Source organism: Haliotis cracherodii, unplaced genomic scaffold (genome assembly GCF_022045235.1).
Source record: "Haliotis cracherodii isolate W230 unplaced genomic scaffold, xgHalCrac1.p SCAF_1, whole genome shotgun sequence".
Lineage (NCBI taxonomy): Eukaryota > Metazoa > Mollusca > Gastropoda > Lepetellida > Haliotidae > Haliotis > Haliotis cracherodii.
The window spans coordinates 74,137,529-74,152,460 of record NW_027266264.1 but is presented as its reverse complement, the minus strand read 5'-3'; the positions used below and the strand labels follow the sequence as shown (position 1 = coordinate 74,152,460).

Sequence of the window (14,932 nt, the reverse complement as noted above, 5' to 3'; positions counted from 1 at the left end):
AATTGTATCAAATAAAAAATACACTCGTTTGTACGTTTGACCTGTTTGTGCCATGACACATGATGGTGTACAGCCATTCATTCAAGTAACAGGGCTCCAACTGTAGTTCAAACCCGATATTCAGCTATGTGAGCATTAAAATTACGTTTAAGTGTGTGGGTTAGAAATAGAGACTACTGGCCCACTTTAAAATACCAATCTTCAGTGTCCCCGATTTAAAATGTGATCTCTCAAATTTAAAAGTGGCCCGTGTACGGTTCAGCATAAAAAATAACATTCCATTGCCGATGGCCGCCATCATATAGTTGGAATAGTGCTGAGTGTGGTGTTAAACAAGGAACCGACTTGAATCAGGTTGGTACTTCACGACACTACAATCCCCGTAAAATAAATCATGAAATATATTTGCATACAATTACAATTAAGGTACCAAAGCCCAATAGGCCATTTTTAATATTGGATTAACCTTTTAGTGAAGATCTTACAGACTATTCCATTGTTCTTTACTATCCAATAGCCAAATTAGAGGCGATATTGTAATTCCCATTATCGATATAAATACTGATTTGGTGCGTTGTATGGGAATATGCACCTATTGTATGTATAAATTAGGCAAACACACGATATGAACGTGACACTGCATTTCTTTAATAGAAAACCAGAAAAGCAGAAAAAAACAATATGCTGTTTAAACACTAATGATAAAAATATTGACATGACATGTCTTCTACTTGGGATGACTGTACATCTAGGTTGTAAATTGTTTCCCTGGTCTGAGCGCTTTGGAATAAATTTCTTAAAATCATTGTCTTAACGATCATTTAAAATTCCTATGAATAAATGTTTTCTAAAATTCTATACTGCACTACAGCTTTGATGTTGATCTTGTAGAGAATGTTGGTGACAGGACAAGGCAGGGTGTATTCACGATCTGGTTCGGTATGGCTTTGATTCCAGAAGATTCAGTTAACACATCTTGGAATTGGGCCCTTCGGACACCTGCAACCGGGTCGACAAGACACGAACCTATTCTTGTAACCAGTGGTATAGCCAGTGCAAGTTCTCCTATAACCGGTTCTGTAGGATAAATAAATGAAAATGAATTAGATGTTGTCCGCACTATTTTACCTGTGCCAAGTTGAAATTAATAACATGTGATACAATCGATTGCATGATTCATAAGTGAATATTATTAATCACACGTGCAGTTAAATAACACGTGATTTATGACTTATATTATATCTTAGCTTCACGCATTCACTTGGGATAATTACGTTTGATTGTTTAACGCTGTCTTACGTATTTCAACAATTTGACGACGGACAGGCAAACCAGTGATCGTTATTGCGGACAACGTCCCACTCCGTCTGGGAAGGGGTACGATAATACGCAATCAACCGAGGCACCTGATCTATCACTATATCCATTTAGTCGCCTCTTACGACAAACATAGATTGCTATGGATCTATTCTAACTCGGAATTTGATGAAATGATTTCAAAAAGTGAACATTGTTACAATCTCACCGGTATTTGGTACACCTTCCCCATCCCAAAAATCCACATTTTGTGGTGTATCTTTGACGATACGTTGTTGATGGGCATATACTGCAATAAAAATGTCAAGTCATTGTAAATGAACACAATCCAAGTAATTAAATACAGACAAAATAATAAGCCAAAATGATGAACTTATTACAGGCCCATCCTCCTTTGATGTGAGATGGAGTGTTCACGACTTTAGAAGTGAAATTTGCAGTTACTTCTACTTGATATTGTCATTTGGGATTACAAAACAAGTAGACAAATCTAATTCGTTCGACACAACAAAAATAAATAAATCATCATCAGTGGCCTTACGGTTTCTTGAACGAGACACGCTCCGTTACTGTGCACACGTCACAGAGGCAGTCCTGGACTGAAAGGAAATAAGATACTGTACACGTATGCACACCCACAGAAACACAACAAAACACAGCCACACAAACATTCGCGCAGGCGCGCTCACTTCACTAAGAATTACAGCAGCGTGACACAACACCCTGCATCAGTTCTAGATATGTTCATATTTTATGAGATTCTATTAATTCAAACATTAAGCGAATTGTGTCGTGGGCGTCACGATATCTGAGGAAACACATACATTTCTGGCATATCAGAGCAGATTTTAGCAGTAAAAGGGTTCTTGAGTGAAATTTGTGGACATGTTTCATGAAAACAAAAGGCTCCAATTAATGGAATTGATGCTTAGTAACATGATCGAGTCAGTTCAAAACCAACTGTATCACAAATCACTTACAATTCAAACGTGAGCATAATGAAAGAAGGTGTAAGCCCACAACATTTATATGTCCTTTCTTCAGCCCCTCTCGAAATCCAAGTCCAAGCGCTCTCCGTAACGTCGAGGTAATTTGTTGCTATGTTAATCACAGATATGCTATCAATATTTAAATCACAAAACTTGCGTAGCTTTATTCCATGACCCTTCCCCTTACGTTTCCAAACGTAACGCATATCCTAATCATATACACAACACAACACCACACACAACTTAAAGGTCACTGGTATTTTTCATTGATATTGATATCTTGCCTTGCGGGTTATGAATAAACGCAATGCATCGATAAATAGATCAGTCGTTACTCCCTTATAGGATATAAAAGCATGGCTTGAAGGTGCCCAAATAGTTCTTTTTAGGAAGAGGTTGAACACGAACACGAACGATCTTTTACCCAAGTTGTGTCTCGTAGGATATGTAGGTAAAGGCAGCGCACATTTATCGCAAAACCTTTTCTTTTTCATGAAAGTTAAATACTTCGCATTTGTCGATCATTTTAGTCAATTGTATGCGTTTTATCTCATCATTCCAAAAGTTCAAACAACTGTTATCTTATTCATATTTATCGTGTCAAAATGTCCAAACTTTTCAGTAAAATCGACGGTCATATAAGCATGTTCGATAGGCTTTCTGTACGTCAAAATATAACATGTCCACATTAGCGTCAGTGTCCTTCTCTTACCCATCATAGGACTAACGGCATCGATATTAAAAACAACATTCATGTCATGAAACTTTACACTCATTTCCTCATGAATTTAGAATGTGATTAATAAACCATGCTGACTCTAAATGGACTAAGCCTGTCTTACCGAGTGACTCCACCAGTCCAAGACAGATGAGGACCACACACAGTTTCAGTACAGCTGCCATGGTTGTTTCGCCTCCGTGGTCTACACCAGACTGCTGTATGTCAGGGCCGCCTCAAACGTTTAACCAGTCGTAACATCCGTTTGCTATGTAAAGTAAACATGGCCGCTCCTTACACCTAATATATACCTGCATTGTGAATAAAAAAATTATGGTATATCTATATTTAGAAAACATGTCATGGTAACCTTGGAGTAAATGTAAGCAGTTTGTTTCAGGAAAATTTGAGTAAAAGAAAAATATGAATCGCAAGCACATATATGGCTTGCATCTAATCACACAATTACACACTGGATGTATACTATCCAAAAAGATAGAGAACATTAGAAAATAACAAATGTTTGCAAAGAGATATCGAGAAATCTTTGCTAAATGCGGAGTCCATTGTACGATTTCGAGTATATCATAAGCATAGGCAATTGTTAACCTAAGAAAACAAGAGAACACGAACTCGCACGATCTTTTACCCAAGTTGTGTCTCGTAGGATTATGTATAGTGCTGGATATGTAGATAAAGGCAGCACACACCTCTGGCAAAACCTCTTCTTTTTCATGAAAGCTAAACACTTCGCATTTGTCGCTCATTTGAGTCATTTTTATGCTTTTTATCTCATCATTCAAAAAGTTCAAACAACTGATATTTCATTGAATGTTGTAACCCTGATCAAACAACTTTTGAGTCGTATGACGTTCTATGACATTTTCGTAGGAAATGCATGCTCGATTGTACCTAAAAAGCCATGAAATGTAGACGTAACGTGCAGGTAAAATAACCAATGACATTACTCTTTGCAACGAGGCTTACATTTTGTACTTATAAACGTTCTGTTAACAGTATATGTGCATCGTTTGTTTCTTTCATGGCATTGTGAATAGATAGTTTCAACGAAATACATTTTCATCTGAGTTTGAAATTTTACATGAACTTGAACATTGAAAGAAAACGGGGGAAAACATATATGCTGTCATAACGGTAACACCCACTGTGTGTGAAGATCGAGGTCATAGCATCACAGTTTTAGAATTTTGACAATATTACAGAAAAGACGAATTTTCCAAAACGTGTAACTCCAACCCATATGTCTACAACCACGTATCTGGTTGTGCTAAATTTAACAATTCTGATTCTAAACTGTTTGTTTGCGATATTGGTGTTCGACAGGGATATTTCCTCAGTCCGTTTTACTCTCTATGTTTATAAATGAATTCGCGAAAGAAATAGAGAGTCCATGTGAAAACGGAAAATCAACTTCATCCAGACATTACTACTATTACAGATCCTATATTTGGTTCACAGAAACGAATTGACATTCTGGAAAAAAAACATTATTGTAAGTATCATTTGACTGTGAATTTAAATAAAACCAAGATGGTTGAATTCAAAAGGGTTGAATGTTATGAGTACGAGAGGTGGTATTACCGTAGTTCATGTGTGGAGTTTTACAAGTACTTTCTTACATTTTCTAAATCCTTACGTGGTCACGATATACTTTATCAGCTGCTTAACAGGCTTGAAAGGTATTGTTTTGTAGGTTTAAGACTCATTAAAAATGTAACCCAATACCTTAACATTTGAACTGTAAGATCTTAACACCAAGGTGAAACCAGTCGGCTGAAGTATGGGGTCTCGATAATATGGATAGTATAGAAATGATTCATAATTTTGCTTTTAGGTGTGAAATTGTTGTACATAGAGAAAGTGGCAGGTTCCCATTGGAGTATAGTTGTGCATTAAAGGTTGTATTAAACACTGTTTTAAATTGTTGTGTAAGTCAGAATTTATTTTTTCCTAAAACCTGCTAAAATGTGTTTTTACATGGATTAGCTAGTGGTAAAATTAAGTGGGCAACAAAATAATGTTTTTACTTTTTCATGGTGGTTTCGGGTATGTGTGGGAAATTCAACGTATTAACAATCTTAAATGTTTTATTCCATAATTTGTACAAAGACTAAGGCGTCCAAATGCACACGACGTTGTTTAGCCAGTCAAAAACACAACGTTTCATTTGGTTTTGAGCTCTATTTAAAATGTATAACGCTTTCAAAATTCGAAAGAAAGATTTCGTTGCAGTTCACACAATCTAATTATTGAGAGTGGTAGTTATTCCAACATACCTCTGGGGGAAAGGTGGATAATAAATTATAAAAATAATTGTGTAGAAGTTGAAAATAATTTGTAATAAGTATGTGAGAAAATATGATTTTTATATACCAAAAAGTATGCAGTGCAACCCTCTCTTCGTCATTTTAATATTCTCTTATTAAAATCAGATGCAAACACCATCGACCACTTATCCATGTTTGTCTACAATGCAAACCGCTTGAGCGATTCTTGTTTGTTTTTGTTTAATCATGTGTACATAATGTACGTTTTTGAAAGGCTTTTTAGAATTGATACACATAACGAAGAGAATATATGGACGTCAACTTCTTTATTGTGAGGAACACAACGTTTCGGAGTATATGCTTACTCCTTCATCGGGCGAATGATGTACATTGTCAACTACAGCTGCAGTAGAGTGTTATTAATGTAATAATGGGCCACCATTGTGAATATGGGCCGATGGCCTACATTCTTCTTGAAAATTGATTCCGAGCCAGAATAAGACAACTAATTGAGTTTGCCTTTGTTCTGGAATATTGGAATAAACCGCTAAACAAAGATCCGAGGGTATCCCATTACTGGTCACCTCGGAACCACATTTCATTCGACCAATCAGAGCGTCGCTTACCAGATCAGGAAATGACAGACGGAATGTGTTTTCTAATCATGCAACCTCGAAAAGGTTAACCTTGGGTATTCCGAACGAGGGTTACGGCATTTATGACTGATTCCGTCAAAATCATCGTCTGTCTCTCGTTTCAGTGGGATAAACATTTGAACGGAAGAGAAGTTGCATAGCATGTGTGAAGTACTGCCGTACAATCGCGACCAAATGTTAGATATTCCAGAAAGTCCTTTTGTTCAGTTTTAACATTTTTCTTCGACAACGTCGTCAACATATTTTTCAAGCGTAGGCATGAATGGAGGTCGCTCTAGCAAGCTGCCTTTTGATTGGCTAATGTCGATTTCTGGTCAGTCATTTCATTGGTCGGTCAAAATTCGCGAAAACTCGCTCTGACGTGACCCGTAATGGGATGTGCACAGATCTTTGTCTAGAGGTAGCGAGAACTAAGATCTGATTTTAATGAGATTGTGGTGTGAAAACCTAGAAACAAAATCGAGATTAGAACCAATGGTCATAGGTTTCTGGCGTGCCCAAGAGACGCAACTCTGCACAGCAAATTGCGACGCCGAAGAAGATTTGGCCACCTATGCCCCCGTATCGCTGCAGAATGATTTGGTACACTATAACTGACTGAATGAAATTCAACATTCAATAGCAATTGAATCCTAACGCGACCTTCTAGCAAAGATCTCCCCCCATAAAGATCCGGGTTAGAATTGCTTTTAACCAACCCATGCTTGTAGAAGGAGGCGACTAACGGGATCGGGTGGTCAGGCTCGCTGATGTGGTTGATGTATGTCATCGTTTCATAGATCGATGTTCATGATGTCAATCACTGGAATGTGAAGCCAAGCCTCGATTATTTACAGACATCCGCCATATAAGTGAGTGCGGCGTTAAACATCAAACAAACAAAAAACAAATAAAGAATTTTATTATATTGGTACTTCATGACACCACAAATCATGGAAAATAAATCATGATATATATGCAGATAATTACAATAAAGATACCAGAGCGGAATAGGCAATTTGTAATATTGGATTAAGCTTTCAGTGAAGATCTTACAGACTTTTTGCATTGTTATTTACTTTTCAATAGTCAATTTAAGGCAATCTTGTCGAGACAGGGAAGACTCATCATCGATGTTCATCCGGGAAGTACCGTTTAAATACTTTTGGTGCGTTGGACGGGAACACGTGCGTTTTATTGACAACCAGAAAAACAATCTGCTGTAGAATGACTTGCACGAAATAACCATCTTAATTATTCTATATATCAAAATGTTCTGAAATTCTAAGCTGCAACATTGATGTTGACCTTTTCCGATAAAGTAGGAGACTAAGGACAAGGCCGGGTTTATTCAAGATCCGGTTCACAATATGGCTTAAATTCCAGAAGCTTCGGTTAAATAGCCTCCTTTAATTTGCCAAATGGGCTTCGACACACGCATCCGGGTATAGCCAGTACAATCACCCCTGAGGCCGGTTCTGTATTTGTATATGCTTAAAATAACAATCTGGCGCTCCCGGCCCGAGACCGTATTGACACAATGCACCGCTGTGTTGATGTAGGTCGACTCCGCAGTCGCCCTTGGCGTGATCTTCCTTGTTGTGGTTGTCTAGACGGTACACTAAAATGTCCATTATGCTGTATTACCTTTACTTCAGTGATCATAAAGTCACTTCAAACAATTCAAACAAAACTTTTCAAAATTGGTTCTATCATCTTCCAATTCCCGAAGAAAATAAATACACAAGTTTAAAACTATATTCAACAAAGCTTCCATGTAAAATTAGTATAATCATACAATTTACCTCTATATTGAAACGATTCCAACGTTTTGAGTGGCTGTCGATTTGGAATAAGGAAGTATCTCTAATAAATATTAAACAGCGGTGTGCCTTTATATGGTCAAGTTCTGCTGTTTGCATCAGTGTACTTACCTCGCATAGGTATCATAGGTATGGAATGTGTATAGAACAGCGACTTTCGTAAACAAACATATAGCGGTTACCCCTAACGAAATGAAGGTACATGCAGAGCCATTATCATTTCACACAACGTTTCAGCTTTCTAGGCCTTGTATATCTTCAGAATACACATTTGATGTAATTTCTTAAAAATAAAGATAGATTCACCATTCTGAACAAACATCTGATGTCTCCTTTAGAAGGAACATTCAGATTTCAGCTTATTTCTCGGTCAAGCAGAAAACAGAGCCTTAAATGCATTTGACTTAAAAAGCCACAAAATCATTTCCCTAATCATCATTTTGACTATTTCAACTATATCTTAAAAGCTGAGTGTACCTTGCTCTGCAAGAAAAACACGGAAACATGCTACAAGTCAAAATATCATTTCAATCAGTGATGCGTTCAATTTGGAAATATCCCCCACATGTCAACAAAAAAAAACATTTCGAGAGCTTTGCTGAAGCCTTTAAGCACGTGGTCAAAATACAAACCTCAAATCAAAGTCAATAGTAAACGTATGGCAAACACGGAACACATACTACTTGTCCTACTACTAACTACACAAATTTGATAACGTTTTGAAAAGAAATGGTCGTGAACTGGCGTTAAAACACATCTATGACGTCATTCTATTGTTTGAACGCTCTATTGGTTTTTAGGAATGGAGAGTTGTTTGTAAACTGTACATTATCTTGAACCAACATTTGACTTAAGTTCCACTTGGAATGGACGGAACTATTTACATTTATTGACAAGTGAATAATTTCATTTTTTCCAGCGCCAGCGGGGTTCGAACCCGTATAGTTTGATTTGAGAATGTGTAAATGTTAACGTCAGCTACAGCGGCACATGAAGGTATGGTGTGAAATTAACTATTAAATATTTTCATAATTTTGCATAATGCTTATAAGCTCATAATAATATGTATATATATTGTGTAAGAGCAGGTTACCTACAACAATGTAGATATTTATAGCAATTTATATATAATTAGACAACCTTTGGCGAGAAAAAACAAATAAGGTAATATAAATATCCCTTGACGGGGCTCTATATTTCCTATTATTCCCATCAGCATGTATCAAAAATGTGCAAGCGATTGATAAATACAAGTTTTGGACCCAACGAAATTATGAAGAGCCGTGTACCATGTATTGTAAATGTTAGCTCGCGATGTAGCTTGGCGCACGTGCCACAGCGGCAGAGAACGCATCACGCAAGGGCGACTCACGCAGTATATACAGACAGCAAAGAGTTCTGGTATATATTTCAAATACTTTCAACAAAAGAATATTTTGTCAAAGTGTAAATGTAGGGATGAGTTTAAAGTAGAGGCCGAGGGTTATTATATTTAATGAATGGAGAGTTACGTGGACATTCCCCTCCACATAAAAGGGGTTTCGAATATTGCTTTTGTGGAGGCCACATCCAAAACTGGATTTAGAGAAGGCGGACAACCAGCCTATGACATGAGCTCATTGACTTTCAGACAGGTGATCTAGGAATGGGAGAACAAAAACAAGACATTTTATGTACAATGATAATAATAAGAAAATACACCAGCATGCCTGCGAGGGCTTTAGCTGCGAGAGATTTAATCATAGCTGTTAGAGCTTTAAGGAAGGCAGTTTGTGATTACATTGTAGAGTATTTCAGTGAAGGATCCGGGTATGCATATGTCGTTAACCAACAGGTTCAACCCAGTACATGTGTGTGGTGTGGCATGGCATGGCGTGGCATGACATGGCATGGCATGGCATGGCGTGGCATGGCATGTTAACAGTATCCAAGCTACATCACGGCTGCAAATCGTGGTTGAAGAATCAGGAACCCAACATGGGTTTGTGTAAGTGATTGAGATTGATTATGATATAATACTCAGTTCCGAAAGAAAAGCACACACTGAAGTATGAAATGTTTGAAAATGAAAAGATTTATGTATTACAAATAGTTTTCGAACATTTCTTACTTTAGGTTGTGTTTCTCTTTTGGAAATTAGTATAAATAACACAATTGTATTTAATAGAAAATAGACTTCTTTGATAGGCATTTAGAACGTAACGCATGTTTTATTTGGGATAACACTTTCTTAGTAAAGTACGAGGCTTCCACAAAAATGAAAGTCCGACAACTGGTAGTCTAGATCACGTACTTTGAGTACCACTCTGACAAGTGGCTGAGTGGGTTAGATCGCTGACTTTGTGTGCTGGCGATTAGGTGCCTCTCTATGGCAAGTGTGGGTTCGAAGCCCGGACGGGACACAACTAAAAAAAAGTACTAGAATCTGTACTTTACTAAGAAAGTGTTATCCCAAATATAACATATGTTGCATTTGACCACTTTCTAAATGGCACTGTGTATTCAAGGCATTTAGAAGTTGGAGTACTAAATAAGGAAAGGAATATATGGATGAACAAGTTCTTTATTACAATTAAGAGCGACGTTTCGGTGTAGGTCCTATTACCGTTATCACTGATCACTTGCTTGATAACGGTGTTAGGACCTACATCGACACATCGTTCTTAATTGTAATAAAGAAGTTGTTCATCCATATATTCTTTTCCTTACTTAGAAAATACACTTGTTTGTACGTTTGAACTGTATGTGCCATGACACATGATAGTATACAGCCATTCATTCAAGTAACAGGGATCCAACTGCAGTGAGTACAAATGAGAGTATTCATGCTAGAATGCATTGTAATAACTGCAGTCATTGCCGGTACAAAGCTAGGGGGAACTAATACAGATCATATTGCCCTTAGTAACATTCATATACAGTCAAGTCTCGTTAATCCGACAATCGACTTTCATCCGACACTAATGATGGGAACCAATGAAATCAGTGCTATTTTGACCCGTTTAGCCGACAGTCTCGCACTCCGACTCCGACAGACCCGATTTGCAACGAATCACCGAAATCACTCATTAATCAGTCTCGTTAATCCGACACAGTGATCAGAGTACTCCATGGTCATCTGCCCGCGAGTACAGAGCCCCGTGTTTGGATACGAGACGAGTCGTCGAGTTGCTGCACATTTCATCGGCTGCAGAGATAAACTTGCTTAACAATAAACAATTACTGCTTTAAATAAACTAAACAGGATTTTCGGTATTCGGTCGTAACCATCGATACAAAGGTTACATCAATGAGAAATTTGTGTGTGTCATCATGCAACCATGTCAACGGAATCAGAGGCATGAAATGCAATACCACTCACTCGTCAAGGCAATGAAAATGATGAAGCTCCGCACAGAAACTAGCGTAGCAATCGACTTCTGAGCCACTTTCTCCTCGACCAAACAGGAGACGATGACTCAATTCATAATGGAATGTTTCAGAAAGACGTGAGTCACAACATAATGTAGGCTGGATGTCAACACGTTATCAGGGAGAGTTTTCAAATATTTCCACACGAGCAGGTCTTTGACCCAAGCTTCGGAGAGGTAGGTTTGTTTGTTGTTTAACGCCGCAATCAGCAATATTTAAGCTATATGAATGCGGTCTGTAAATAATCGAGTCTGCACCAGACAATCCAGTGATTGACATCATGAGCATCGATCTACGCAATTGGGATACGATGACATGCATCAACCAAGTCAGCGAACCTGACTTAGTCGATGCATACCATCGTATCCCAATTGCGTAGATAGATGCTGGGTCACAGGCCTGCTCCTTGTTTTTCCATAAAATTACAACACTTGGCATTTGACACTCTTAGGGAATCCCGGTATGAATAAGGGTCCTCGTCAACCTGTTGGTCGTAAGAAGAGACTAAATGGATCGGGGGTCATACTCAGCGAATTGGTTGTATGAATGTTAATTGCGTAGACAGGTGTCCATGTGAGTCATTGGATTGTCTGGTTTTGACTCAATTATTTACAAACCGCCGCCACACTAATGGAACAAAGAGGAGTGCGGCGTTAAACAGAACAGAACACTAATTTTAGACATATTTGGGTATTCTATCGTATCATGATTTCCAAATTGTAAATATTCGAAAGACATAGGGCTAGTTATTAATCATAAGAACGCTCGAGTCTCCTACCTCATTCGTTGACCTGCCGTATCTTTATTCCTCGATATTTGGAATATTATTTACATCAAATACCTTATGAAATCGGCATACTGTTATTAATCCCTTGCCGTGCTAGAAGTACTAATTGCGATTCCAGTCCGATATATGGATGACGGCTACAGCTGCTGTGGTCCTATGTCATAAGACACATTGCATGCTTCTGGCACTGGGAGTATAAAGTAAGTGGGTGAGTATGGTTTTAGGCCGCTTCTTGCAATATTCCAGCAATATCACGACAGGGGACACCAGAAATGGGCTTCACAAATCGTACCTATGTGGGGAATCGAACCCGGGTCTTCGGCGTGACGAGCGAACGATTTAACCACTAGACTACCCCACCGCACTGGGAGTACACAAACCGTCATGTAGACAGATCGAAGGTACAATTGTCGAATGAATTAAACACAAGACACACTTTCAAGTGATTTAGGATACTAGCAAGCACAGTGGCTTCCTAGAATTAGCACAAAGGTTTGCTGCAAATTCGGATGGTTTTTTTTACCAATATGGACAACACTAGGGTGAAAACAAAACCATGGAAAGGGAGAGTCATAATAGTTCATCTATTTTAGGATGTATTTTAAGAGATTATTAGAAAAAAACATATTTTTAAATAGACAAGGATGTAGCGTCAATATGTCAAACACGTAAGGGCAACATATATCCACAAGCCTCGACTGACTGACTGACTGAGTATGGTTTTACGCCGCTTTTAGCAATATTCCAGCAATATCACGGCGGGGGACACCAGAAATGGGCTTCACACATTGTACCCATGTCGGGAATCGAACCCGGGTCTTCGGCGTGACGAGCGAACGCTTTAACCACTAGGCTACCCGCACAAGCCTCGAGGATCCACAGCTTGATTTCTGTGCAGCAAATGGAATGGATGTGAATGAAAGCTACCACTGTGGTGTTGTCCGAAGCTATGAGGAGTGAGATAGTTCGGCTTTCCAGGTCCTGACGGCGTAGAATATTGATTCTTTCAGGAAGCTTTCTAAAAACTTTGAACCTTGAGATTGACCATATTGGCTCCCCATCATAAGTTTGATGCGTCCATGAATAGGTTATGATGGAGTGTCTTATTCACAAGGGAAATGCTGTTCCTCACATGATCTTTTTTTGCTCTGAACTAAATCTCCTGGTATCTGTATAAGTGAGTCCAGGGGTTGTGATCTCGAAGTATTGATCCAATTCTGGAGAGGGTGTAATGTCAATCTCCCTCTGTGTGCCAAATCTTGAAAGGATGTTATGCTCCCTAATAGAGACATCCAGCAATCTCATTAAATCAGATCTTAGTTCTCGCTATATCTAAACAAAGATCCGAGGACATCCCATTACGGGTCACGTCAGAACGACCTTTCACCCGACCAATCAAAGCGTCGCTTACCAGATCGTGAAAGTGACAGTCGGAATGTGTTTTCTAACCATGCAACCCCGAAAACGTTAACACGGGGTATTCCGAACGACAGTTACGGCCCGTACTGCTGATTCCGTCAAAATTGTCGTCTATCTCTCGCTTCCGTGGAATAAACATTTTAACGGAGGAGGCGTTGCACAGTACGTGGGAAGCACTGCCATACAATCTCTACTATATATTGGGCATTCCGGAATGTTCGATTGTTCAGTTTTCCAAATTTTAATAGAGAACTGTGTCAACATATTTTTCAAGCGTAGTCTGAAATGGAAGTCGCCAGGTTTAAACGAGTGCCGTAAAGCTCGAGAAAGCTGCTTTCTAATTGGCGGATGTCGACTTCTTGTTAGTCATTTCAGTGGTCGGTCAAAGTTCGCGAAAGGTCGTTCTGACGTGACTCCTAATGGGGCGTCCTCAGATCTTTGTTTAGCAGCAGCAAGAACCTAGATCTGATTCTAATGAGATTGAGACACCCAGCAACGTAGCAACTGTATGGATCTGCTGCTAGTAGTTTTGGCTCCTTCCAGATGAAATCTTCAGCCTTCTAGCCAGGAACGAGTAGAGAGTAGTAGAGGAGGTAAAGCTTGTATCTGTATTCTGATTTCTTGTTAATTAATTCAACATTGAATATTCTGGAAGGTAATGTAGGATTGTGGTGTTTGTATAATTTAGTCACTATTCATGCCACACTCTTCAAATATGTCATGGGACTTAGAAATACCAGACTTGGTACATTACTGCCAGAATTGTTGATGATCATGTGAAAATTCTGTCTCGTATAAATTATCTGTATATTCAATCACTTTCACGCTAACACTGCCAAGTGGGTTAAAACTTAACTTGGAACAACCAAAAAAGGTCAATGCAAGCTATGTAATGATGACTTAGGGCATGTGTTTTTCTCTTCAGATGCTTCGCATTTGAGCAAATATTAGTCTCTCCGTTCGTGTCATTATCTTGTTTAAATGTACATGTCAGAACATTAAATCAAATGCACTGACCAAAGTTGCTGTTACAGGGTGCGTTGAGCTCCATGGTAGTGTTAGCAGCAAAGAGATTGAAAATACAGATAGCTATTTAGATTAAATTTTCTCATGATCATTAAAAATTCAAGCCAAATTTGAAGAGAAATGGTCCAGAGATCATTGATCACAGTGGATACCTAGCACAAGAGTGAGTGATGCGGTTTCAACACTAGTCATCAATATTTCAATCATATGTTCAATGACATGTAAATAACTCGACCAGTAATACTAGTGGTTGAAAGCATGAGCACCCATCCACGTTATTGTGGCATGGTGACAACCAGCCAGGACCAGGACCTTGTGACAAGTATGGGGTAACCATGGTTACAGACACCTATTCTGACCAAATCCCCAGTGTATAAGGAGAAGAGAACTCATGATAAGGTACATAAGTTCTGAAATGGCTCGTGAATACCTTCTGGTACTGAGAAGAGTTGATATACATATAAGCAAAAAAAACCATGATTCATATGAAAAAGAAGCAATGACTCCAAACTGTTTTGA

The 14,932-nt window shown here is 38.6% G+C and overlaps 1 protein-coding gene across 1 annotated transcript; it reads right to left on the bottom strand.

Moving 5' to 3' along the window:
* Positions 1 to 612: 612 nt before the first annotated feature.
* Positions 613 to 3,271, bottom strand: LOC139468552 (uncharacterized). The gene is made up of 3 exons (XM_071250608.1): positions 3,149 to 3,271; positions 1,526 to 1,606; positions 613 to 1,077 (listed from the first exon to the last, which is right to left on the bottom strand). The coding sequence occupies exons 1-3, from the start codon at positions 3,207 to 3,209 to the stop codon at positions 866 to 868; spliced, it is 354 nt and encodes a 117-aa protein (XP_071106709.1). The 5' UTR covers positions 3,210 to 3,271; the 3' UTR covers positions 613 to 865.
* Positions 3,272 to 14,932: the final 11,661 nt, after the last annotated feature.